Raw genomic sequence first — 27402 nt, 5'->3', positions numbered from 1 at the left:
CATATCTTTTAAAGACAATTTTTGACTTTTTATAGGAGATTTAGCCGAAACAAGGTTTTTAAGGCGAAAAAAGACTTTTTTGTGACGCCACATTTGAACAAAATACGTCAAAATTAAAATCAAAGACTTAATTGCAAAACTACAGACCTTTGGGAAGACGCCCATACCGTTTTAAAAGACCATTTTTAACTCTTTATAGGGGAAATCTCCGAAAGAAAGTTTTTAAGGCAAAAATTTAATTTACAATGTGACGTCATTTTATTACGAAATTTAAAAATTCAAAGACTGACTTGCAAAACTACAGACCTTGGGAAAGACGCATATAAAATTTTTAATTACCTACTTTGACTCTTTGTAGGAAAATTCTCCGAAACAAGTTTTTTTAGGAAATTTTATATATAATTTTTTTTACTACTGTTATGACATAATTTAAGGTAATTCAAATATTATATACTTAAAATAAAAACTGTTTTCTGAAACTTAAGACCTTCTGACACAAGAAGGTACTTTTTTTTGGCATATGCTTAACTTTTATATGATAAATTAACTTTTGAAAAAAACTTCGTATACTTAGCAAATACTACCCTAAATGCTGCTACGTATACTTTAATTAGTTTTAAACTATGTAAGAGCATAAAAGATATCTGATATTTATATTTTAGAAAACCTTACTTAAAGCACTTTACTATAAACCATCTTTTTTTCTTGTGGATCTTACTTCTATTTTGTTTATAAGCTAACAGTGTTTAAAAAAACTTTAAAACATTGTTTGTGGTTATATAAAGTACTATAAATATAAATTAAGCATACAAAATGAATCAAACTTCTTTAGTGGTGGTATAGTTTATTACATAAGTAATTTATTATAACTAGTATGATTGTTTAAAATAATTGCAGATAAGTTATTTAAAAAGTTGTCATTTAAATTTTAGAAGAAAAAACTTAACTTCGATCAGAATTTTAAAGTGACATTTTTTCAAGTTACTTTACTGATCAGTTTAATCATAAGACTACTAAATGTTTAATGGCTACATAAAATTTAGTTTTAATGTTAAAATTAAAATATTATGTTCTTTAAGTAATTTAAGATAAGTTAAAATAATTTTAAAAACAAGACTCATACATGATATTAAAATTAAAGTCAATGGTGTGTAGCTTAATGACCGAAATATCTTGTTATACACCAGGTCGTTTGACCAAAAATTTTGAGAATCGATTACTTTATAATGTTCAATAAACTTATAATAATTTAAATTTGAAGATAAAAAAGGAAACAAATCTTTATTTCTTTTGGCAGTTATATTACAGAACTAAGCTTTTGAGCAGGAAAAAAAGATCATTTTCTTTAAAAGTGGACATTCATATAATTTTATAGTTCGACTGTTTTTCTAAAAGAAAACTACTAACAACAAATTACAGTTGTCGCACATTTTCTTAAATTAGACAGCCTCTTTTTTACATCCTCTCATTTTTCTTTCTTCTGCTTTCTTAAAACCTGTTAAGTTTATTTTGTAAAGTGATTTAAAACTAAAATGCTTTATGTTTCTTACCATTGATTTCTATTATGTAAGTTTAATGCAAGAACCATAATTTTAAAAATTGAAATTTCAATTTTTATAATATCTTTAAATTATAAAATTGTTTAGAACTAAATCACTATTAAATAAAAAAAATATGAAAATAATGCAAGTTAAAATTCAAAGCTTAAAGAAAAAAAATAAAAGTACAATAATATAGCATTATAATTAACATTTATTTTATAAAATTTTGTTCTAGTTTTATTTATTATTTATTGTTTCATATGCTAACTTTTTACAGTTTGAATTAGTTATCATAATGTGTAAATCATTTAAAGAAAAAAAAATATTATTAACATAGTTTGTTGAACGAAAAAAAGACGATCAAAATATTAGATCCTATGACCTGGTGCACGAAGAACTTTTCGTTTATCGAGTCGCACATCACTGCACGGATACCTTTTAACGTTTTTTCCAGTATAAATTATTAGATAGTTTAATAACAATAAAATTTTAGTTTTTAGTTAAATAGTTTAAACACTTTTATTTACATTACTATAACTATAAATAACTATATTATATATATCATATAGTCATATAGTCATTTATATAATATTATATATAACTATATTACTATAAAAGTACTATAACACAATAGTAAAACTTAGTTTCATTTTCTTAAGTTTTTTATTAAAAGCTACTACAGAAAATACTCTATTATTGAAAAAACAGTGTGCTACTTCACTAAAAAAAGTCTAGACACGCCCCTTATGTGTACTACAGTCTGCTTATTATCCTATTTTAAAATATTTACAGAACATAGATAAACAAGATAAAAATCATTAAAACATGTAGGGGTCTTTTATAATTTACAAGGAGGCTAAAAATGTAGTAAGTTTTATGAAGTTGTTTCAAAATTCGACTTTGGTAACTTTTTTATAATTGATATGTCTTTTTGGAGAATTTCAGTTTTAAAAGTAGTTTTTATTTCACTATCATACTCTAATACTTATAGTCCTGGACCACTGTATCTATAGTGGTGTATAAAACGATAACTGAAAGGTTTTTTTACTACACAAGGATCCTAAACCAAAATTTTTGAGTGCTTTTATCGTACATTATTTTTGAATATTCGATAAGCAGCATAAATGTTTTCAATTTTTTCATTAAGTATGAGTTGTTTTTGCCGTTATTCAACAAACCTTAACAACGAACTTTTTAAGCCATTATCAACACCAGTTTCCAAGACAATGTAAAATCGGTTTTGTCCTCATCAGGACACTAAAAGTACATGAAAATTCAATTTATGACTATTAAAATTCCAACAATTCAAAATATTATTTAAAAATTTACGGAGTTACATTTCAAAAAAATAACTTAAAATTCAAAAAAAGTGTACCTAAAGTTTTAATTTACAAGATTATGAGATTAGGAAAAGAAAGTTAAAGAAAACTTGTTTTTCCTGAAAACGCCATATTTTAGTAAGTTTTGAAACTTCTACCAACAAAATTTTTAAAATAATATTTTAGATAACAAAATTCATGTACATCTAAATAATAAGAGTATAGTGTCAATAAATAATTTAAATAAACGTAAATTAAAAAAAGATAGTTCACTATAAATAAGAAATATTTAATTTTTTTATAAACAGTATATTCATTCTCCCTGTAAAAGTAAAGATCTTTGATTACTGTTTTTCAACAAAACGCAAACTAAATCAGAATTATTAGAATTTGAAATGTTGGGAATTTAATTTTCGTGTACCCGGAATAACATTCAGGCATAAACGTGAGAAACAGCTGTTTCAGTCTAACAAGAAAGTTTAAGATCCTAATACTGTAGCGTCCGCTTGAGGGAACATTGAAAAAAACTGACGCAACTAATTCGCTCACAACTCAACGTCTAGGACATTGTCGATAAAACTGGTGTAAAAGTTCGTGCGTCTTAGTCTAGTGTTTATTGTATAGATAAAATGAAGTTAGTGGTTTAATTTTTAAGAATTACATGATTAACTGACTTATGAAAAATAATTATTGTAAAATACAATACTCAAAATATTCGTTTTTGTTTGATCAATCACAGCATTATAGTAATTTCAATGTTGTTTGTATAATAAACATGTAACAACTGACTTTCTTTGCGAAATAAAAATAAACAACAAAACTATTTTTACGAGTTAATAATTTATGAAAAAGTCATGTTATTTTGTTTTACTAAATATTAAACTAAAATCACTTAAAAGTACTACGTCAGATTATATTACACGATAAAACTATGAAACCGCACTTGTAACAAAAACTAAACAGGCTAAATGTAAGTACTTGCAAAAATGCTGCTTCTGATTGATGTAGTTGAGCACTTTGAATTAATTAAATGTCACTTTAAAAATTATTTGATGTTGTACTTGAACACAAAAATGATTAAAAAAAGCCTAAAAAGCTGGTGTAATGCTAGTAAGTATGCTTTTATTTTTTCTAATAAAGTGTGCTTAAAGCATAGGTTGATAATATTTATAAGATTAAAAAGAGACTATGTATGTAAATTTATTATAAAGTATCGTAAAACTTTAATTTCAAGTGCTAAAATAATAAATTAAACTTGTTTGCTTTTGTTTAAAAATGCCATAATCTTTTTAATTATATCACATGAAGCTATATTAAGGTTATATGAGTGAACATAATAAACTTTAATTTAAAGACATTTTTTTATTCAAAACAAAAATTCTTACTTATGTTGATAAAAATTATGATTTAAGTTTAACTTAATATTTCTAAAAAAACCTTAAGTCTAGTGCATACTCTACTTATACAATTTAAAATATCGATCACGGCAGACTAATAATAAAAGAGTACACTAAACGTTTTATACCATGTCCATTAAAAGTTTAACTTTTTGCAAGTTTACTAAAAATGCTTACCAAAAACAAGTCTTATGCTAAAAATTTTTATAAACTTTAAAAACATTATATCTAAAAACATTATTCTAAAGTACATAATAGTCAAAAAACTTAGATAGTGTTTAGTTTTCTAAATAAAAAAGAACTTGTGCTAAACAAAAATATTTATTTTTGTAGTAATAAAATAAAATTTCGATAAGTTTTATTTTTTAAAAACAAGTTTTTTTTTTTCTTTCAATAATTAAAAAACTCCAAATAAATAAACAAATAACAAGAACTTTTTCTTTTTGATCGGAAAAAGTGTAAACAAAAATATATTAAATTGTTTTATTCCTTGTATAAAATTAAACTTTGTTCAACTTGAACTTAAATAAGCGAAAAATAAATTATTATACTATCAAATTGCGTTGTCTCTATTGGTTTTGGTATTACAGCATACATTTGAGTTAGGTCTTATATGTTTTCAATCACTTTTCTGGCAAGCTATTTTACTTCAGCAGATCTATTTTTGCGGGATAATTCGCGTCAACTTGAAAAATTCAATTTAAAGGCTAACATTGTTAAGCGTGAAATACTATTAACGTATTGCTATTCTAGTATTTTTTGTTTTCAAATAATTCTATGGAACAATACAACTTAATTTTGTAAGTTTTTACCATTTTATTTCAAACTTATAAAATTAACAAAAACATTTTCAATTTTAATTATTATTTGTAAATTTTGCTTTATTTAAATGCATACTAAACTATTAAAGCTTTTTTTATCCTTTTTTTTTTTTTTACTTTTAACTTATGTTAAAAATTGTAGGAACTGAATAATTAAAACTTTTATACTCAAACTTTTCTGTTTTTTATTTTAATAAACAAAAATTTGATCTACATTTTAAGTATAGTCACCCTGAGTTAACTTTTACTTTAATAAAAACTTAAGTTATTTTTTTTAATCGGTAACATATGTATTTTGAAATTTCAATGAATATATTTGAAATAGTAACCCTTTTTATGTAATGTTGATAATATTTTTATTAAATATTTATTTTTTTAGAAATACTTTTTTTTCTGTTGTAAATAAAAAAAATATTTAAACTTTTTTCTTTAGTCGTTCGCTTAGATTAACTACTTTGAAAATGTTCCTAGAAATCAAAACTATTAAATTTTTTATTGTTTTTATAGTATTGAGTCAAAATAGAAAATTAAACTTTAACGTGAGCTTTAAAGTTTTAATTGATTTTTAAAAGCTGTACACCATGACTTCTAAGTATCAAAAATTGAGAGTATGTTGTTAACATACAAAACTTTCTAATTTGAACACTCCTCTAGGTTTGCACAGCTAATAAAATATTTGATGAGTGTATATTAGCATTTGAAAAACTACCTTTAAAATAAAAGTTTTGTTTTATTGTAATCAACATTTAGTTAATAATCTTTATCATTTTTAAATTTTATATGCAGTATGCTTTTACTATAGCCATTGGTTATGACAAAGCGAAAAATCAACATTTTGTAACTTTTTTTGGGTCAGGAAAACGTTTATAAAAAAAAACAAGCGTGATTTGCAAGTCTCGAAAAAGATATACATTAAAGAAAAAACTTTAAAGTGTTTTTGTGTATAAATGTGTACTTTGTAATTTTCATAAAACGTAGTTTCCTTAATATGATAATTAAATAAAACTCTAATAACTATTCAAAAATATAAATTTAAGTGTTTTTTAACAAAGATCCAAGCGTAACAAGTTCACTGGAATATATGATAGTAACACATTAAATAGTATTCTTTCTTTATTACACTAACACATGTTTCTGTGTGTTAACCCGTTAACACACAGAAACATGTGTTAGAGTAATAAAGAATACTGTTAAATTTGTTATTATTAAAACTTTAATAGCTATAAGATATTTATAGAAATCTCTGTATAACCAAGCAACAACGAGTTTTAGTTCTAAACGTTATTTTAAATCAAAATTTGTAGAAAACGATAACTTTAAATAATTTTTGAAATACCTTAAGTCTTATAATTTTTGTTTATATAATCTTCACTTACCTATGCTTTTATGTTTTTCATCATTTTCCACCGGCTATGAGTAAGTATAACGAAGTGGATAACAAAAAAATTATTGCACTTCCTATGATGATAATTATTAGTAGTAGCCAAGTTTGCATTCCCTTTCTGTCAATCATGTTTTTTTTAAGTTTTTGTTTTTTTTTTACTAAAAGATAATATTAGTTTATACCTGTTTTGTTGACTTTTATTTTTAACATAAATGTGGAGTGTTTCACCAGAGGAAATAAATGGAACTCTGTTTTTTACTTCATAGTCTTTTTTCCTTTTGGTTGTTATGTCTTTTATTTGCTTTGTTTTGGGTATGATTTCTGTAGTTTGGGTAAGTATTGGTCTTGACGTTGTGATATCTTAAAAAAAACAAATAGGCATGTTAGAAAAATAAAATTTCCTAATCTGTTGTCTAAAAAATTACAAGCTTCATTATAATTGTTTTTCCTTTTTTTCTTAATTGAATACTATATATAAAAACTGTTATACTTTTATAACATATTGTATTAACAATATAATAGTTTTTATATATAGTATTAAGATAAAGACAAAATTCTCAGTAATAAACATATCTAAGGATAACTTGAGAACTTAAACTATTATAATATTGTTACTGTTTTTCATTGAATAGATATCTGCATACACTTGGTTTATTTTGGTAGCTGTCAAACTTACACGAGCGTACAAAATTGCGCGAGGGGAAAAATTGCACGAATATACTTTTGCACGAAGGGTCACTTTTGCACGAAGACATTTTTGCACGGGCTAAATTTTTTATTCTATTTTTTTTCACTATCACTGTTACCTCTAACCCTTACCCTCGATCGGTAGTTTTTTTTTCTTTTTAGTTATCATTTTTTTTTATTCATTTTTCATTTCTTTTTTGTAATAATTTTCATTAGAGATTTTTTTAATTTTATTTTTACTATTACTGTTACTCCTAACACTTACCCTGGGTCAGTAACTTTCTTTTTTTTTCTTTTTGTATTATTTTTCTATAAATTTCTCATTTAGTTTTTTTCCTGTTTTTTTTTATATACTCTTTTTTTTTTTACTGTCGTGCAAAATTGTTACTTGTGCAAAATTGACTCTTGGTGCAAATTTGTCTTCGTGCAATTTTATCCCCTCGTGGAATTTTGTATTCGTTTAATTTAGACCCGTCCCGGTTTATTTAGTAGTTGACTATTATAATTACATAATTAAAAGTTACTTAACTACAGTTTTTTAAATTACAATTTTATATGAAACTTTCTATACTAGCTTACTTTTTAGCGTTGTAGGCATATATTTTGTTATAGTATATGATTTTGTGTTATTCATTGTAGGTGAAGATTTTGTTGTTATTGATTTAGTTAGAAAAATTGGCTTGATTTTTCTTTCTGTTTGTTGATTTTCTTCATAGTATGCGGGTAAATTGGTCTCTCGATTTATCACTGCAAGACATTATGACTAGTATATATTATAATACTATAATAATTTGCTTAGTTCGTTTGTTTATTACAATCGCTTGACTCAAACTAAAATTGTTTACAAATTATTTCATTAGAATAAAAATAAACTTTTTTAAGAAAAACTTTTATATTTTAAGTTAATTTTAATTCAAGATATGCAGTTTACTTTTTGTTTATAAATTACAATTTATATTATAACTGTCCTGGACAAATAATTAAAAAGTATCCGTTGTGTGCGACTCGATTACCGAAAGGTCCTTCGTGCACCAGGTCCTTGGACCAAATATTTTGAGTGTCTTTTTTTATCGTTCAATAAACTATAATTATATATATAACAATTTTACCACAGTATTTTTAATGATCTTCATATATTATATCTAGTAAGCTAAATTTATTTGTTTATTCTTAAAACAAAACGTGTAGTTTTGGTAACATAAATATAGTTACGTAAGGATGAAATCTCTTAAAACAAAGCAGTAAAGGATTAATATTTAGCAAAAGTAAAATAACAAAACAAAAGACAAAATTTGCCTTTTTTTGATCACTAAATGAATTAGATATTACTACAAAGCAGAGATGTAGCTTTAACAATTATTCAACGCCATCAATTTGTTTTAAGTACTTTTAACTAACTTTTTTAGTTTAAAAGAATATTTTTATAGAAAATAAAAAAAAAATTGCTGCTAATTTGTATAACTTTAATTCAGGGTTTCCCAAACTCAACAAGATTACTCATAAACTACGATAAAAAGCACCGAAGACCTTTTTTTTGCTCTTCGTCTGCAACTCAAGAATATCTAGTGTAAGTTTCTAAACTACCATAAAATACACATAAGACCTTTTTTTTTCTTTTTTTTTCTACTCTTCATCTACAAATCAAGAATATCTAGTGTAAGTTTCAAGTTATGGCCTCATGCCCCCCCTCTTACCCCTTTGCTGCTCGTGGCCCCCTGAGTATCTGTCATGGCCCACTTTGGGAAACCCTGCTTTAACTACTTAACATCGAATGAGTCGAAAGAAATGTTTAAAGAAATTTGAAGCGTTGCAGATTCGTTTGAACTACGTCCCTACTACAAACTTGTTCCCAAAAACTTAATTGTCTAAACACTAATCTTTAATTTTATAACAATTCATAACAAAATAATTTTACTTCTGAAGACGTGGATTAGCCAATCATTTTAAACAACGAAAGTTTTTGTGTTGATTTTGTTTAATGAAACAATTACAGTTTATAATTAAGTTCAAAAAACTTTCTTCAAACCTTTTTTATTATTAGTTGATACTTAAAAAAGTATGTTAAAACTATTTTAAAAGTTATAATTATTAATTTAAAATACTAATTGTAATCAAAATGAAAAAAAGTTTAGTTTAAAGTACTCTGTTAATAAAATTATTTTAATTAAGAGCCATATAACTGTTTTGTAATAAAACTTAAGTTAAGTGAAAATTTTGTTGTTTATACAAAAACACCAATCTAAGTTAAGTTAAGTTTTAAATATAGTAGTATAGTAAAACAAAAAAAAAACTGTAACTTTATACTTAATAAATATAGATTAATGATGTTGTTTTAATACAATCATGTTTAAAAAACTAAATAAAGTAAAAGTTCTTATTTTTTATGATCTATAAAAACCCAGTATGATAATTTTCTGTTTTAAACAATTTAAACTAGTATAACTGTTTGTTGAACAAACCATAAAAAGTAGTTTTTATAATGCGATATGTAATTAAAAGTTTAAACTTTTTCGTAAATCTATGTAATTTATTTTTGGAAAAACTCAATAAAACTAATAAGCTACTTAAAATTTTGTTAAAATAAAAAATAAAAAGATTACATGTTTTTAAAATATAATATACGATCATAACACTATAATAATTCCAATGAAAAGTAAATAACGTTTAAACCAGGGTTTTCTAAAATCGTTTTCATAGTTGCCTCCTATGGCAGAAACTCAAAATATATCGCCTCCTTTTATCAATTAAATACATATTTAGTTTTTGAACATAAGTGACCAGTAATTATACAATAAGATCTACAAGACTAACAATTTCAGTAAAACTAAATATATTTCGAGCAATTCTCATCAGTAGAGTACAAAGCTAACAAGTAAAAAGATTTTAGAAACTTATTTAGTAACCAAGTAATCAAATAATCATAAAGTAATCATGAGATTAATAAACGACAAAAGCAATAAGTAACAGTAAAATATCATTTAAGTTTACTTACGTTATAATTGATCTACAGTAAAACTAAACAAAATAAAATTAAAACAAGCCTTGTAAAGTATTACGAATATAAAAAAAAGTATAGTAAAAACATTTTTGCTTACATAAAACAGGTTTCCTTAACAAAATACAAATGGCTTCTAATTTAATTAAATCGAATACATTACTACAAGTTTTGATAATTTTAAATCTATTTAGATTATAACTATTTGCACAAGTTGAATTTTTAACCAAATGTTCTGCAAAAGGTAAACGTTTAGATGCATTTAAAGCATTGACCGGTATATCATCTTTCTTATCTGAACAGCTGCTGTTGTAAAGCATGTTATATTGTGCCAAAGAGTATAGAAAATTTTTGCTTTTCAGATAAGAAAGATGGTATACCGGTCAAGGTTTTAAATGCATATATATGTAAGCAAAAATATTTTGACTATACTGTTTCTTTATTTTCGTAATACTTTATAAGGCTTGTTTTCATTTTATTTTGTTTAGTTTTACTGTAGATCAATTAAAAGGTAAGTAAGCTTAAATTATTTTAACTGTTACTAATTGCTTTTGTCGTTTATTAATCTCTTGATTACTTTATGATTATTTGATTACTTGGTTACTAAATAAGTTTCTAAAATCTTTTTACTTGTTAGCTTTGTACTATACTGATGAGAATTGCTCGAAATATATTTAATTTACTGAAACTGTTAGTCTTGTATATCTTATTGTATAATTAGTGTTCTCTCCTACTAGTTATTTTCCCCTGATATCACCTACTTTGGAAAACCTTGGCTTAAATCGTACCACCGGTATAACATTTACTAACAAGTTAAACTTAGTAAAATAGCAAGGTAAATCTTAAAATTCTATGAGTGTTTAAAATTACGTAACTGCTCTCCTTTTGCCGCTTTACTACTTATTGCCCCTCGGCGACTTACTAAAAACGCTCAAAAGACAAAACTGCCCCCACAGAAAACCCCAATTTAAATAAATATGAGTAATTTCATTTAAAGGATTTACTACAAGCAAGAGTTTACTGTTGTTTTCATTGTTTTTTTATTCTTATAAAAAATATAATTTAAGCTTTACCTTTTAAATAAATAATTTTTAGAATAATTCTTTACAACGTTTAAAATCTTTATTTGAAAAATTTAATTTCATTATAAAAATATCTTATTTTCAATTTGTATTTGTATCATTTTCTGATTTTTGTGATTTTAATACACTTTCGTACAAATCAAATTAATATTACAGAAATCTTTATTAGTTATTATCAGTTTCAAACTAACATGACATTTATCTTTTTTTTTAACTTACTTAAAAAGTTAATAGTGTAATATAAAATCTTTAATACAAAAATGTTTTTACAAATAACTTACAATAAAATATTAAAGAAAAACCAGTTCCTGGAATTGAATCGTCACTTTTAAATACAATTTCCATGTAGTTTCGGTTTGACTCAAAAAACATATCCTCAATTTGGTGAGAACGACATAAAGTTTTTTCTTTATTTCCTTTTAAATTTGATAGCTTTACATAGTCAAAGTTGCAACTTTCAGCTGAGTTAACATTTCTTTCTAGATCAAGGTAATCAAATCTAACTATTATCTTCTCATTTCGCCTAGAATAAATCTTCCATATAACTAAGTCTTGGTTACCATATGAAGCTTTTGACTTATTAGGATATTGAATAACACCTGTAAAAAAAGGTTTTATGTATAATTGAGCAAAGTAGTTTTAATAAAAAGGTTTCTTAAAAGTTTATAAAAAGATTTTTCATGCAACATCTGCAGAAAATAATATATATCTGTATATATATTAACTCCGTATGACCACGTTTTTATGTTTTCAGTTAAATCCTAAATTCTTGATGATAAATCAGAAACCATCTTTAAAAGTTTAAATCAAATTAAAATAACGGTTTTAGCTAAAGAAAACTTTAAATGTACTTAAGTCATTATAAAGTATGCAATTTTTTTTTTAATAACTTAATCTTTTATTTAAAGTTAACTAAGAGCTTTTTCTATTGTTGCTTTTTCATTCATTAAATTTAAGTTTTTAGTTTTAATTTCTGTTTTCAGTTTTGATTTTAATTATTTTCTACTGCAAATTTTAAAAACTCTGTTTTCAATGTTTTTAAAAACTCCATAACTGCTTACGATACTTGATATCTGACAGAACTTGAATTTTAATCAATGATAAAATATTCTACGCAACTTTTTCGGATTTTTTGACGTGATTTATCTTCTGTATATATAAGTTGCTTTGAGCAACAAAGCAAATGAGTTTTTAAATTTATAAATGATATTTGCGTAAAAAATTTCGAACATTTGCTTTTAATGTTGAAAAAGTCAGATACTTTTTTACTAGTGTATGCTGGTTTACTTGGTATATCTAAAATCAGATGTGAATTGTTTTTGAATTCTTAGTAACTAATTTCTCACGTTATATGTCGTAAAGCAAAACAATGTTTTTAATTTCATAATTCTTTTTAGTATTTATTTAGACTTTACTTTAAGTTTTTGATTTAGTTTTAAGTGTTAAATAGTCAAATTCATAAACTTCAAAAAATGTCTTCGTTTTTTTTATGTACGTTTGTTTTAAATATCGATTTTAAAGTAGTAAGTTTGTTATTTTTGATAGTTTTTAATTAAGAACAAAAAATTTTGAGCATACATAAATTATGCATTTAATGCTGTATTCAAAAAAAGTCAATCAAACCGAGCGTCCAAGCTTTTGAACAGATATTAGTGTATTGTGCTGTTAAACTGATTTCTTTTGAATTTCCATATACACTATTTATAGCTATTTAACTTATTTGTTCAGAAATAGTAGTTTGCTATCCAAAGATCGTTCTAGAGTAAACTTCAAGTTAAGTAAACTATTTAATTTATGGTAGGAATTGCTTTAATTGTAGTTATATTTCAAAAGAGCGAGTATATCGTCAACATACATTGCGTATAATAGAGGTTTAATTTTGGTGGTTATTGTTAGTTCAAAAATTTTATTAAGTGCTAAATGCTTTAGACCAGGGTTTTCAAAAATTCTTTTAATATGGCCCTTTGAAGAAGCTACAAAAGCAATGGCCTCCTCTAATAATGTGTCTCAAAAACTACCCTAAGACTTTTTTTGCTTTTCATCGTCAACTCCAGAACATCTAGTGTAAGGTTATAATTATGGCCTTATGGCCCCTTTAATAATCATGCCCCCTTTGGCTCCTTTGCAGCTAACGGCCTCCTAAATACCTAAATACCTGAAATGGCCTTCAAGAGGACCATATGACCCACTTTGGGAAACCGTGCTATAGACAAACCAGCTAGAATTAGAAACAATAAACCCCATTGCAACTTTGTTTATTTGATTGTAGACTTTTTTAACATAACAAAATACACTATGAGTGTCAAAATGTAAAAATTTTTGTAGATTATTTTATTAAAAGTCAAAAAATAGTCAATGAGTTAATTGATTTTATGACAAAAACAGTTTTCAATAGGTATTTTAGTGGAGCTTGAATATACAGTAGACTACGGCTTAAGTACCCAAATTGAACTTGACCAAAAAGTGCGTACTTAGCACGGGTAGTGCGTACTTTTTGACGACATAGTACAATATGAAATTTTGTTGTTTGTTTTCTTTCTTACAACTAGCCAAGGAAACGCACCTCACTTCCAGTGATCATCCTTATGGATAATGCTCCTGGCCATTTTGAGAAATTCAAACGTCAAAATGTCACAGTAAGTCTGTTTCTTCCCAATGTGACTAGCTGGAAACAGCCTTGCGATTTAGTAATCATTGAAGCGCTAAAGAAAAGATATAAGTATCTTTATCTAAACGATGTGCTGACATTTTATACCTTGATTGAAGCTTTTAAAAATAAGGTTTTAGACTAATCCAAGCAGCTAAGAAGAGGAGCAGCTGATGTTGCCCATGGCCAACCAGCAAACTTACTTGATGTTGCTTGCTACATCACAGAAGGTTGGAATAATGTGACAGAAAAAGCGATCCAAAATTGCTTTCGGATTGCTGGTCTAAAAATTCAATTTGTCGATTAAGAAGGTGACTCAAGTCCTGCAAAGGAGGTAGATGTTGAAGACCTTGTACACCTGTTCAACGAAATGAAAGTTGAAATCAATCATCAACTAATTGAGCAGTTCGTGCAAATTGACAACAAAAAACAGCCCAAAATATGCTGAAGCAATTGCGATTGAAAATCAACAGGCAATCGATGAACTAGAAAGAGGTGCTATTCACATTCATGATGAATAAAATGATGAGATGGCTGCACGATCTAGTCAATGTCAATTTCGTGGGTACACCAAGCTATACACTGAAGCTTTGGAAACAGAGTGTCAGCTCTCTAGTGAAGCAGCACTTGGTATAGCTCTTGAGCTCTATCACAAACTAAAAAGCACCCATGAAAAATATCAACGTTGGCTAAACAAAGTAGCCTTATCTGAGCAGGGCTCGCACAGAAAGAAATCCAAGCAGCTCACACTTTTTACATGATAAAATAGAGCCAAGATTGTTTTTTTAATCTAAATAGATTGCTAGTCAAACTAAGTTTAGTTTTATTTATTACTTAAAACCATTTTTCTGTTATTTGCTAAATTGTTTCGGTTTAGAATAAATTTAATTTTGTTTTTTATAGCTGAGATTTTTATTAAACATTTAATTTAGAAAGTAATACATTAATTATAGTTTTCCATTAGCTAAAAAGTGTTTGGTTTTTTTTTTGAAAAGAAAACGTTTCAGGACTGTTTTTGTAAGAAAGTTTATATCAGTAGAAACATTTATAGTATAAGTGCACAATGATAAGATGCTCATTATTTTTTTACTTTTAGTTTTTTGTTGTTGTTGTTGTTGTTGTTTCTTTATATAGGTTTATTTTGACTTTATAAAATTGTAACTAATTTTGTGGTTAACTAGTTTTATATTACGTCACATTAAAATAAGCCTTTCTTTTACAGATATTCTGAAAGTTATTGAATAAAAAAAAATTTAGAAATTTAAGAAAAATTTGGAAAAATTTAGAAAAATGGATGGAAAGTGTCAGAAAATGATTTTATGGAACAAGTCGAAGGATAAAGGTAAAGTTGCACCACCAAAGCCAACATATGTCTCCCGTGATAATATAAGGGAACTTCTTAGGATTTTCAATGCTGAAATGAGAATGGGTTCTCGATTTTGTCTTTCTAGATAAGTGCGTACTTAAGGCGGGTTGCGTACCAAAAAATGTGCGTACTTAAGCGGTAGTCTACTGTATAATATGAAATTTAGTTGTTTGCTTTTTTCTTACAACTAGCCACATATTTTGTTTTGTTAGAAGGAAAGTACCAAACTACATTGTGTTTACCAAACATTTTCAAAAAATCAATGTGTGTACATTTAAATTAAATTATGATTAAACTATGTTGTATTTGTAGGTTTTTTAACTTTTTCATTTAGATTTATTTATTTTATAGCATTACAGCTCAAATATCATTACTCTTTTCACTTTTCTGCTACCACTACATAAGTATTTAGTTTATTAATATTTAGTAACAGGACTGTCACAATCTCAGGCCTATTCAGGATTACTCACCCTAGTTTAAAAGATGTGAAAGTCTCAGGCTAACTCAGCAGGTTGGCCATTCTACCTGGAAACATAAAATAATCTGGAAAAACTGGATGATTGAAAATTTAGGCAAAAAAACTGGAATTTCTTAGAAGTTCTAATATAACTTCCTTTTTTAAATTTAGAATTTTTTTTTGTCTTTTTGGATAAGTGCGCACTTAAGGCGGGGTGCGTACCAAAAAAAGTGCGTACTTAAGCGGTAGTCTACTGTACTAACTTTAAATATATAAACTAGCAATTTGAATGTCTTATGCCTTACTTTGAAACTAGATTTAGAAAACTAGTTGAAACAACACGTTCCCATTAATTTAGTTTTAATGTATAGTAAAAACAACTAAGTTGACAACTGTTTTTTGTAATTTAAATACTAAATTTGAGGAGCTTTTATTGGGAGATAAAAAAGATTTATACGTACTATGTTTAGATTGAAATTTATTTTGCGCTTCAATGACACATTATGATATTTATTGTTTTATATCATTGGAGACACGTGGTATTTTAGTTTTAAAAAAACCCTTTAGTTTTAAATTTTATAAAACTCATTTTTTAATACAAAAAAACTAAAACTACAACAAACGTTTGTAAACAAACAATTAGTTTAAAATTAAGTTTTTAACAGTTTTATAGTATGACAATAAGTTTTTAACTTACGACGCCCCTGTTTTATACGGTCAAGGAAATCTAATGTGTAATGAATTAGGGTTAAATTAGAAGTTAGGTTTATTCTATTTGTTGTAAAAATTTTCCTTTTTTTTTGTATATATTAAAACTAGTTTTTCTTTTGTTTGTATTTGTTAACACATATATATTTATTTTATCTATGCTTCTAAACAAAATATTGTGTTTAAGTCTAAATTTAAGGGTATATTAACATTTACCACCCGCACGATTCCAACCCGATCAATTCCCAACCGAATCAAGTCCCACCCCGACTAAATCCCTACTGGATCAATTCCCACCCGAGTCAATTCCAAACTAATCAAATCCCACCTAAATCAAATCCCATTCGATCACTTCTCACTCGATTAATTCCCACCCGAAGCTTTTCGCACTTGATTAATTCCCACCCAAGTTGTTCGTCAATTTTGCAATGATTTTTTTTTTTGCATTTTATACGGGTTTCATTTTTGAACAAAGCGTCACTTTTGAACGAATATCCACTTTTGTATGATGTCACTTTGCACAGATGACATTTTTGCACAGTTTTAAACTTTATCAATACAAATCTATATTTGAAATAAACTAAACTAAAATGAATATAAAATTCATATCCTTAAAAAAATAAAATAAATCTAAAACGATATTTTAATTTCTATTACACAAAAGCTTTAACTTATTTATTATAAAGAATATTAAAGTCAAAACAAACTTATCCTAAAACTAAACTTAGAAAAAATGTTTATAACTAATTGAAACTTATTTTCAACAAAAATATTTTTTTTAAAGTCATAAAAGTTTTGCTTGTTTAATTTTTTTAATAGAAGTCGATTTAAAGATGACTTTGATTTGGTTTAAAGTTAAAAATACATAGACACACAAAAACACGCACGAACCAGGATTTTTGACAATGATGTAAAATTGTATTCTTTTAAGTTTAATTTACAAACTTGAAGAGTCTTTAAAAAACTTTCTAATTATTTTTTTTTTTAAAGTAAAACAACAGTTTGATAGTTTTACTTATGTTCAGCTAGTTTAAAAGTATAGTCGTTTAAGTACTCTTTTTTTATGTTTGACTTTTCTTTACAGCTTAAAAATTTGCTTAAACTTGTATGTTAATGCACTTTACAACTTTTTCAGACTTAATCTAAAACTATTAGTGCATGTCAGTATTTTAACATAAAAGTAAAGCCTAGTCTTACAAATAGTTTAACGTATTTTAGTTTATAACTGTTTTCCCTGTATCGCGTGTAAGTGCAGTTAAAGCAGTAAATAACTTTTTTATTATAATTTTTACCAAGATTCAGGGTAAATGCTATTATACATTTTAATTATAACAACTTTATGTCTTATAAGCTCAATCTACTGTACAACTTAGAAGTTATTTGTTGTAGAATGTATGTACTGATTCTTGTTCTAGTGTGCCTTTTAGTTTAACAAAAAAGTCGCTGTTTAACAAAAAAGTTTTTTAAATAGTTCATACTTAAACATATAAAAAAGACATTTAAAATGATAGGCTTAAACTATTTGAATTTATTTTCATTCTTTTTTATAACTACTTTAGCAAGAAGTGTTCTTAGAAATTAAAATTAAGACTCAATTTCAAATATGTTATAAATGTTGTAGTTTAAATTTCAAGTGAAATAAAAAAATTGTATTCCTTTTATTTTCAGCAGTTAACTTGTCTTGAAAACTTATAATGTTACCAGACTCTCTTTTGAAAAATTTGTTGCATTAAAAGCGTATAATTAAGTTTGGAAGTTCTGACCTGGTAAAATAAAAGCAATGAATATCAAAGTAAAAGTAGAAACGTTAGTCCGAAAAAACAAAACTTAAATTAAGTTGTTTGTTCCTGAATCGTCCGTATATTTATGATAATAAATCTTAATATATGCTTTTTCTGTAATTAAAACAAAATAGTTTTCAGTTACCTTTGTGTAAATTAAGAAATTTATATTTATTTAAATTTTATGTTAAACTTATTTTAGTTTATACTCAAGTTTAGTTTTACATTAATAAGTACAGTAACCTCTCGCTTATTTACGCACATTGTGTCCACAGAAAAAGTGCGTAAAGATATATGAGATCGTAAAGATACGAGAGGTACCAAGTATACTTATTATAATGGCTGTTTTTAACATTGCTTCTAGTTAAAAGCAGACTAAGGACTTTCCTACTTTTAACAACTTGTTTAATAATTTATAATATAAAAACAAAAAATAAAATTATACATATATTAAAAAAAAAGGATTTAAGTTTATATAAAATAATAATTCGAGTAGAAAAATTTTACTAATTTTAATAATAAGTAGATTTTATCTATATCTTAATTTAAATGTGACTTATATGATACTTAACATTTATATTATATTCTACTTAGCAAATTCAATTTATAATTAAGCATTTGTTTAAAATTATAAAATAATGTTTAATCATATATAGGGCAAGAGTGCTGTATAACTAATTTGTGTTTCAAACTTTCATTATTTTATTATACTTTTATAGTTTAACACAGTCATATTTCTTTCAGAATTTTAATTTAACCTCTTATTGTTAACAAAATATGTGATATACTGAGGTATAACTAAATGTTTATTAATTAGTCAAGGAACAAAGTTTACAAAGTCTAAAGATATAGAGAAGTGAGTTAGCGTTTAAAAACATATTTAAAATTAAAAATATACAATAAACATAATTTGTGAAATATAAAGAAAAATTACAATTTTTATTTTTCGAATCTTTAAGAATTCTAAAATGCGAAACGTCACGAGTGCGTAAAGATGCGAGAGGTTACTGTAATTAATTTTTAAACAGGCAAAATTTACATTAAGTACAATTTTAGTTTAATTTTTTCTATAAATGCTTTTAGATAAATTTCGTCCACTTAGTTTTATCAAATTTTTAGAAAAATTCAGTTGTGCGAGAGTGACAACTGGCGCAAAACATCGCACCAGTAAAAGTTTGATGCCATGCAAACAAAACGCTTTGTGCAAAGTGCAGGCATAAAAAAGTGATAATTCTTGGAAAAGTGACACCTATGCAAAACTGACACTATACAAAAACAACTCTCCGTGCAAAAGTGATGCTATGTAAAAGTGACGTGCAAAATTGATTAGGTGAAAATTGATTCGGGTGGGAATTGATTCGAGTGGGAATTGATTTGGGTGGGAATAGGTTCGGGTTGGAATTGTTCGGGTGGTAATTGTGCGCGTGTTGGAACTAAGCAGTTCCCGTGTTTAAGAATATTATTAGCAGTATGAGTGAGTTTTTTGAGCTAAAATAGGTAATTGCGTATTGAATATTTTATCTACTTTTGTACATACGATGTAAATCGTTTAGTAACATCTTTCACTTTGCACTTGTTTAATAAGGGTGTTAGCACAAAAAATTTAGCGTGTCTCTATCAAAATACCCATGCTAGGCATAATATATTCAAATGAAACAATTTTGCTAAATTAGACATCTAAAGCTTATGTATTTAAGTCCAAATTAAAAAAGAATCAAAGACCTATTGAAAACAGTTCTCGACACAAAAGTACCAATATAATTATTAAAGGGAGCAAAATTATTAACAGTACATATTTTATGAAAATTTCTAAATGTCTGCACTCAATTCTTTACTAAAAAATCCACAAGCAAATAAACGGTGTTGCAATAAGAAGACGATTATCCCCAATACTAGTTTACCGGTTTGTAATATCTAAGGAAAATTCTTAATTAAAATCAGCCTCTATACCCTACGCAAAGTATATAGACGATATACTCACTCTCGTGGTATACAACAATGATTTAAGCAACTTCTACTATGAAATTATTCAGCTACACCCTTACTTATAGTTTAATTTAGATAAATCTTAAAACAGCAAAACAAAATTCAAACCGACTACAAGTGTATAAAAAATACGACAAGAAACCAGTCTGATAATACAACATACCACAAATGCCTTTTTTCCTAAGTTGTTGCCAAACTTTGGAGTCAAATAGTTTGTTTAGCAGATCAATTATAAATAACGCTTCCTTAAATCTAGCTGTAATACATTTTGTAACTATTTGAATTCAATTTTTCGAAATTAAATGCGTTAAAATAAAACAATAATGAGTATAAGCATTAACAATTTCGAAATTAACAAAAACTCAAACTATGACAACTCTGCAATACACTAGTGTCTATCGAAAATCTTAAAAGCTCAGTTTGGCTGATTTTTTGGAATACACCATTTAACGCATTTTAAAACTTTTTGTTTCAAAGAAAACTATCAAAAATAACAAACTTACTATTGTAAAATCAACATCCAAAAAGAAATCAGATATTTTACAAAAATATTATACAAATACAAACTTTATGTAAGTTCATAAAATCAATTAATTTAAACTCGAAATAAAATGAAAAGATAAAAAATACTAAAAGAAAGTCTTAAACTGAAGACTTACGTTGTTAATTGGTAATTAAGATTTCAAAAACGACTGACTCATCTTTTTTAATAAAAAAATTAGAAATTGAAACAGTATACACTAATAAAACGATATCTGACTATTTTAACATTAAAGGTAAATGTTTAAAGTATTGACGTGGATTTTACTTGAAAAAAATAAATTTGCTCAGTCGATAAGAGAAAATACTAAATAAGAGAGACATCACGCCAACCAAACAAGAAAAACAGTGCAATATTCGATATTCTATTAAATTTAGAATCCTGCCAGATCTGGAATATTGTAAAAACTTTTGAAATTTGAAAACGTTGAAAGCGGAGTGATCGTTACAGTTAGGAGCTGATACTATATCTTAAACAGAAATCAAAACTAAATATAGCATCAGGTTGTTTGATAAAAAGTCAAACTTTTTAAGACATTTCAAGTTAGTCTACAGTTTTGAATAATAACTTACATTCAGTTTAAAAGATCTATATTTTAGCTATAAAAGATATTTTTGCTTACCTTATAACATAATAGTTGTCAATTTTTAATACCAAAAGCTTTGTTCAAAATAAAAACACCACAACTTAACTATAAATAGTTTATTATACTTTATTATTTGCAAATATTTCATAACTTTTTTATTTAGGAAGAGTTTATACATTGCAAATAAATAATAACTCTTTGTTTGCAGTAAATAAGATCAGATTTATTTTTGCAGATTATTTAAAACAATACAATGTTTAACTACTTTAGTAAAATATAGGAGATCTTCAGTTGTTTGATAAATCTGAATAAAGTGCTTAAACAAATAAATGGAAGATATGGTAAATTTAATTAAGAAATAAAAAGCTAAGAATTTTATAACTTAAAACCTCATGTTCAAAATTTATTTAAAGCTGAAACTTGGAGTATAAGTTAAATTTTTAAAACATATTTAAAAATGCTTACTATTATATTTCTGTATTCATTGCAATTTCTAACTATAAAATATTTGTGCTGAAAGAGGTTTTATAAAAATAAAAAGATCTTCAAGTTCATCATAAAACAAATTAACCTTGTGATTTTTTTCTAAAAACAAACGTCTGTTTGGTTTCGTCATTATTAGAATTTGTACTTCTTTGATGTCGTACACTTCTAATGTGTCGTATTAATTTTGGTGCTGCTGAAATCGGAGAATAAATCCCACCTTTAGTTTAAAATCAATGTCTGATAATTTTTAAGAACTTAATTGATATTTTAGAATTATAAAAAAAAACATTCTTTATGTATTTAAGCTACTTCAAGATCAATGATTAAAAACAATAAGTTATTGTATGTAAATGCATATTATTTTTTTAATAAAAAACTAGCTAAAACTTTGTTTTACTACTTATTAAACATTAAAAAATTTGTTATATTTAAAATTATATGAAAAATTTAAACAACATCATTTAAAGTTTAATTAATAAAACTTAAATGTCCAAAAGAAAGTTTAAATAGACTTTATATTGTGGAAAACAGTGCTTAAATAAATAAATAAGTAAAAACAAATTTTTGCTTAAAAACAAATCTTTACTTAAAAAGATCTTAATTATAAAAAAAAAATAATTAAATTTTAGTCTTCCGATTGAATGTATGATAAAATAAAACTTAAAACTTTGACAAACATCTACATCTACAGTGATACAAACTTCTACGTAAACTTTTATACTATGATATGATCTATTGTACTTTTCGATAAAAATTTACGATAAATAGTTAGGAAAGTTATGTTATTTAAAGTTTAAAGTTTTTGACAACATGGGTACATATTTATAAATGTTATTGTTTATTTTATATTTATACCTGTGTTAAAATAAATTTTGAAAAAAAAAAGTTTAAAAGAAAGTTTATCTATTATCTCAAAGAAAAGAAAACATAAGTTGTCTTTAATTATAACTAAAAATTATTAAAGTTTAAAGACTCGTAGTAAGATTTTTTTTAGAGTAGATTAAATGGATGTATTCTAGCATCTTTAAAAAACAAATATGAAAACTACAACATTTTTTATAAATTTGTTTGAATAAAAATAAGTAAAAGTATTCAAGTATCTAAATCAATGGTCGGCAGTTTTATATAAGTCGCGAGCCAATTGTTCTACAAACAATTGCTCGTGGGCAGCACTGTATAGAAAATGTCTTCCGAGGACCGTAGTCATTCAAAAAAATTGGAGTAATCAGTAGAATAAATTATTTTTCATCAAAAATGTGATAAAACAAGCAATGATAAATCACTAATAGTTAGTACTTATCAAAATAATTGATTAGTTGTGAGGTTTTACCACAAAATTGTTTTTTGTTTATAAAAGTTTTTTTTTAGCTGAAAAGAACATTGTAGGCCGCAGATTGTGCTTTGCATATTGTATTTGCTGACCCCTGGTCTAAAAGAAGATTCTTTTTTTTAATTTTATCAACTGCTTTTTTTAACCTATAAAAACTTTCGGTTTAGGTTGTCATTTTTGTTTCGAGAACTTACGATGTTTCGATAATAAATAGAAAGTTATAATTAGCAGAAAAAAAAGCAAAAGAACTACAAATACGCAACAGTATAAAATTAATTCAAAGCAAGTTAGATAAGATAAAATTGTATAATATGAATTTTACTTAAAGTTTAATCTTAAAACAAAGTATATTGTTGGCGTGCGTTTTTTTTTTTGTATAAAAAATTAATAGACTAAAATTAAGCTTGAACAGTAATAACTTTATTTTAACATATTAGGATATTTTATAAAGTACAACTGGAACATGAATTTCTTCAAAATTTTCTTTATTTATTTAAAATTTTATCTGTAAAACGATAATACTGTTTTGTTTATACTTATTTTTCTATTACTTTCTAAAAGTCTTATTCTATTTTTTTTTCATGATTTCTACAAACATATTTGAGAATGCTTCTTAAAAATATTTTTTGCGTTAGTTGCTAAGTGCAGCTTGGTCATAAAACTGCTTCTAATTAATTTTAATTGCTACCTAGTTTTGTGTTTGTAATTCTTTTGCACGTGAAATATTTTATTCTACTAGTAAATGTAATTAGAGACAAAACACTAAAATACTTTAAAAAATTAATTAGCTTAACTAAAAGTTTGTAACTTTAGTTATTTATATATTTTTATTTACAACAAGATCACGGCAAAATGACAAAAAAAATATTATAAACTTGCTAGGACGATTAGAGCAATTAACATATTATGATAAACTAAAACACTGAGGTGTTTTTTTTATCTTAACGTAACTCATTAATTTAGTATCAAAGTAGTAATACTACTTAAGTAGTAAAAAAACCTTAACTTAATAAAATAAACAAACAGTTAACAATTTTTTTTTACAATCAAGTAGTTTAGGAAAAATTTAATTATTTCAAGTATACGTTAAGTAAGTTGAAGCTAGTTAAAGCTTAGACTTAAGTAAAAAAATATAAAAGAAACCACTTTTTATATAAAATATTTATAAGCAAAAAAGGAATTACCTTATAGTCTACAACAATTAATTCGTTATAGTCCACATAGATGATAATTTTTGTTCCTAAAAGTTTACTTATAGACATAGCAACAAAAAAATATTGTTTTAATAAATAAATTATCGTTTTTCTGGTAACGAGTAGGTTTTTGTTGAATGCGATGTTTTACATTTTATTTTAAGTATTTGTTAAGAAGCACTTATTAAATTAAATAAAAAAACATAATTTACAATAAAAAAAAAAATTTCATAAAAGCCTTTAAATACCGTTACGCGTGAGCAATTATTTACTGAGTTACATGAGAAACATCACAAGACGTCAAAACAAAGTTAACAGAAACTAAAGCTACAACTAGTTTCGACATTGTATAAACCAATATTGTCTTAATTTTGGTTTATTTGTATCATAAATACAAGAATACATATAACTACTTTTTTTCTTAGCAGTTTTCAAAATCTTAAAGCTAAACAATTTACCTTACTATAAATTTAGTATTATTGCTTGTTGAATTAGTCTTTATCTTTAAAGCTATAAGTATTTCTTACAAAGACAATAAAATTATAAAACTTTTGTATTAATTTAAAAATTTTTCTATAATTCCAAATCTTCATAAATTATTTTAAACTTAAGATATTTCATATACTCGGTTCAAAATTTACTTTTGAAACTACTAATTTGAAAAAATAACAACAAGAAATATGAAATAAGTGTTTTTTAGCACTAACACCTTTTTGATTTTCTGAGTTTCAAAAAAAAATCTAATCGAAATATAAAACAGGATAAAAGTCTCAAACGATGTCTTCTGCTATTTTTAAGAAGTATATTATACCTTAATAAACAAACAACAACTACATTGCTTGAAATTTTATTCATAAAAAAATATAATGCTTATCAAGTTCTGCTTTGAGTTCTGCTTTGAGTATATTAATAAAACTGCCTAATTTTTTTCTTTTCCAAAAATAACTTTGTGTTATTGACACTTAATATGTGATAAAACATTTGAAATTTTATTAGTAACTTTGAAATTTAACTTTAACTTTTTGTATACATACTTAACTTTTTCTTAGCTTTAAATATAAAACTTCACTACATAAAAGCAGCATCAAAGCTTAATTAAAAACTTCAGAAAAAATAATTAATCAACAACGGTAAGTTAACCAAATACTTACAACAACCATTATTTAAGATTATTACTTTTACTACAAACAACTTTTGTTAATAACATTATCTTCAAAGTAAAACATGCGTAAAACTTACATATAAGATGTAGTAGCAACAAAAGTTTATTGAAAAAAGCAAGCTTTCGAAACAGAGAAGACATTTTTGTGTTACTGCTGAAGGTCGACCACTTAAAAATTAATTCTTTGTTTTCGGTTTTTAAAAGTTTTGCTGCCAACTAAGTAAACAAATTGTTGATTCAGTTTTAGTTATTTAGTTACCTTGTGCGCTGATAGAGCTTTCATAAGAACATATGATCTTGCTAGTTGATGAATTAGTTTGCGTTTTTTTCTTTCTCTTTCTTCTATCTCTCGTTTATAAAAATTATAAGAATTAAAGTTTATTTTTAAAATACTTTTTATTTTAAATAAACACTGAAATTTTCAAAAGATATTGTAGAAGTTTCTTGATATTCGTTTCATTAATTAATGCATTTTCTTTCATGAACTAAGATATGTAGGTACGTTAATATATTTTAAAAAATTACTTTTTAATTAAACTATTCATTGATGGAAAGAAACAAAACACTAAAACAGACTACATCTTTAAATATAAATCATAATTTTTGTTGTTTTTTTTTTGCAAGTTATATCAACAATATATCAAGTTAATTTTAAATCAATTTCGTTTTGAAAAAAATATCAAAACAATAGATCACTCAAAATGTTAACTACTAAGCTAAAAAGTTAAATTTTTATTCGCTACTTAAATAAAATTGTGTAATGAAAAAATACAATAAAGTAGTATTTAAAAAAGCTAAAAATGTCAAGTCTAAATTTATTCTTCCTGTTAGTGTAAAGTACTCTTAAAAGTGCTGCTTGTTATTAAACAAAATAAGTCTTTCGACTTCCTTTTTGCAATTTTTGAAGAACTCATTGAAGATTTTTTAAACAGCTGCCGACTCCCTAGATTATACGTCATCAAATGTATTTGTGTTGCATCAGAACTTTCTCATAACATAAATTTACTATTATTAAAAGCGTTATTAGTTCTTCTGTTGATGATGTAAATATATTTTTTGAATTAGGTTCTTCTGTAAGCCCCTCATTGCTGTTTTTTTTCACAAGTATTTTAGCCTTATTGGTTTATTTAAGTCAAATTGTTATTATAAACTCAAGTGTTCTTCAAATTAACTGAAGAGTTGCTTTTATTACTTTAAAAATATAGTCTTTTTTTGAGTAACAGTTAAGTTTATCGTGTATTAAAAATGTGAAAAATATAATCTAAATGTCTTATTATTGCCTACTCAGCTTAAATCTTTTTTTTCTAATTTTGAAAGTTATCTTGAAAAAAAATTATATTTTTAACTAGTACATAATTTTTTATTTTTACCAGCAAATTTCTTTTAAACTGAATGTCATTTCAAAAATATTAAAAAAAAAACTGATATATCTAGAAATCAATAATCAAAAAGATGTATTTTTATTTTATTAAATTTAAAAATCTTGTTTCAACTACCTTTTTTGTTATAGTCAAAATCAAGGGCACTTCATTTCATTTAATAAATGATAAAAACTTTTATTCGTAACATCACTTAGCTATTTCCTTCTGCATAAACTTGCTTTGTGGAAACTTATAAAGTTGTTATAACTAAGTACATTAAATAACTCTCTTTATCAGAATAACTAATATTTTTAAAGTTAAAACCTATAGCAAAAATTAAGTTGTTTTAAAAAAGTCTTTTAATCATTTTTTAAATTGTTATAATACAACAAAACTTTATTTTTTCATTATAAGCTTATGAAGTTCAATCAACCATAAAATTTTTAATAACACCATATTAAAAACCGCAAGCAAAGAATAAACTCTAAATGTTATCAACGCCTTATATTTGCCAAATAATTTGGCTTAATTACACTAGGCTGAAGTCAGACTTGTAAAATAAATTAACGTTT

At 25.2% G+C, this 27402-nt stretch overlaps 1 protein-coding gene across 2 annotated transcripts; it reads right to left on the bottom strand.

Moving 5' to 3' along the window:
* Nucleotides 1-848: 848 nt before the first annotated feature.
* On the bottom strand, nt 849-25733 carry LOC145829518 (uncharacterized). Of its 2 annotated transcripts, none has more exons than XM_082937341.1 (7): nt 25547-25733; nt 21870-22001; nt 11508-11825; nt 7729-7896; nt 6645-6822; nt 6455-6580; nt 849-1495 (listed from the first exon to the last, which is right to left on the bottom strand). In XM_082937341.1, exons 1-6 carry the CDS (start codon nt 25608-25610, stop codon nt 6475-6477), a joined length of 966 nt encoding a protein of 321 aa, XP_082793467.1. In that variant the 5' UTR covers nt 25611-25733; the 3' UTR covers nt 849-1495; nt 6455-6474. The 2 variants fall into 2 exon arrangements, with proteins under 2 accessions (XP_082793467.1, XP_082793468.1); XM_082937342.1 differs by lacking the exon at nt 849-1495 and adding an exon at nt 1924-1976.
* Between the last annotated feature and the right edge of the window lie 1669 nt (nt 25734-27402).

Source organism: Thalia democratica, chromosome 2 (assembly GCF_965202585.1).
Source record: "Thalia democratica chromosome 2, ktThaDemo2.hap1.1, whole genome shotgun sequence".
In the NCBI taxonomy this organism is placed as follows: Eukaryota; Metazoa; Chordata; class Thaliacea; order Salpida; family Salpidae; genus Thalia; species Thalia democratica.
Note: the sequence above shows the minus strand (reverse complement) of the source record. Positions and strands in the feature narration are given on the sequence as shown.

What these genes read in the sequence shown, in the direction of transcription:
- LOC145829518 (XM_082937341.1), bottom strand. Translation starts at nt 25,610, where the DNA reads ATGTCTTCTCTGTTTCGAAAGCTTGCTTTTTTCAATAAACTTTTGTTG. An exon ending in TTTTTCTTTAATATTTTATT is followed by an intron (nt 7,897 to 11,507) that starts GTAAGTTATTTG and finishes AATGTCTTGCAG; the next exon opens with TGATAAATCGAGAGACCAAT. An exon ending in AATAAAAGTCAACAAAACAG is followed by an intron (nt 6,581 to 6,644) that starts GTATAAACTAAT and finishes CATGATTGACAG; the next exon opens with AAAGGGAATGCAAACTTGGC.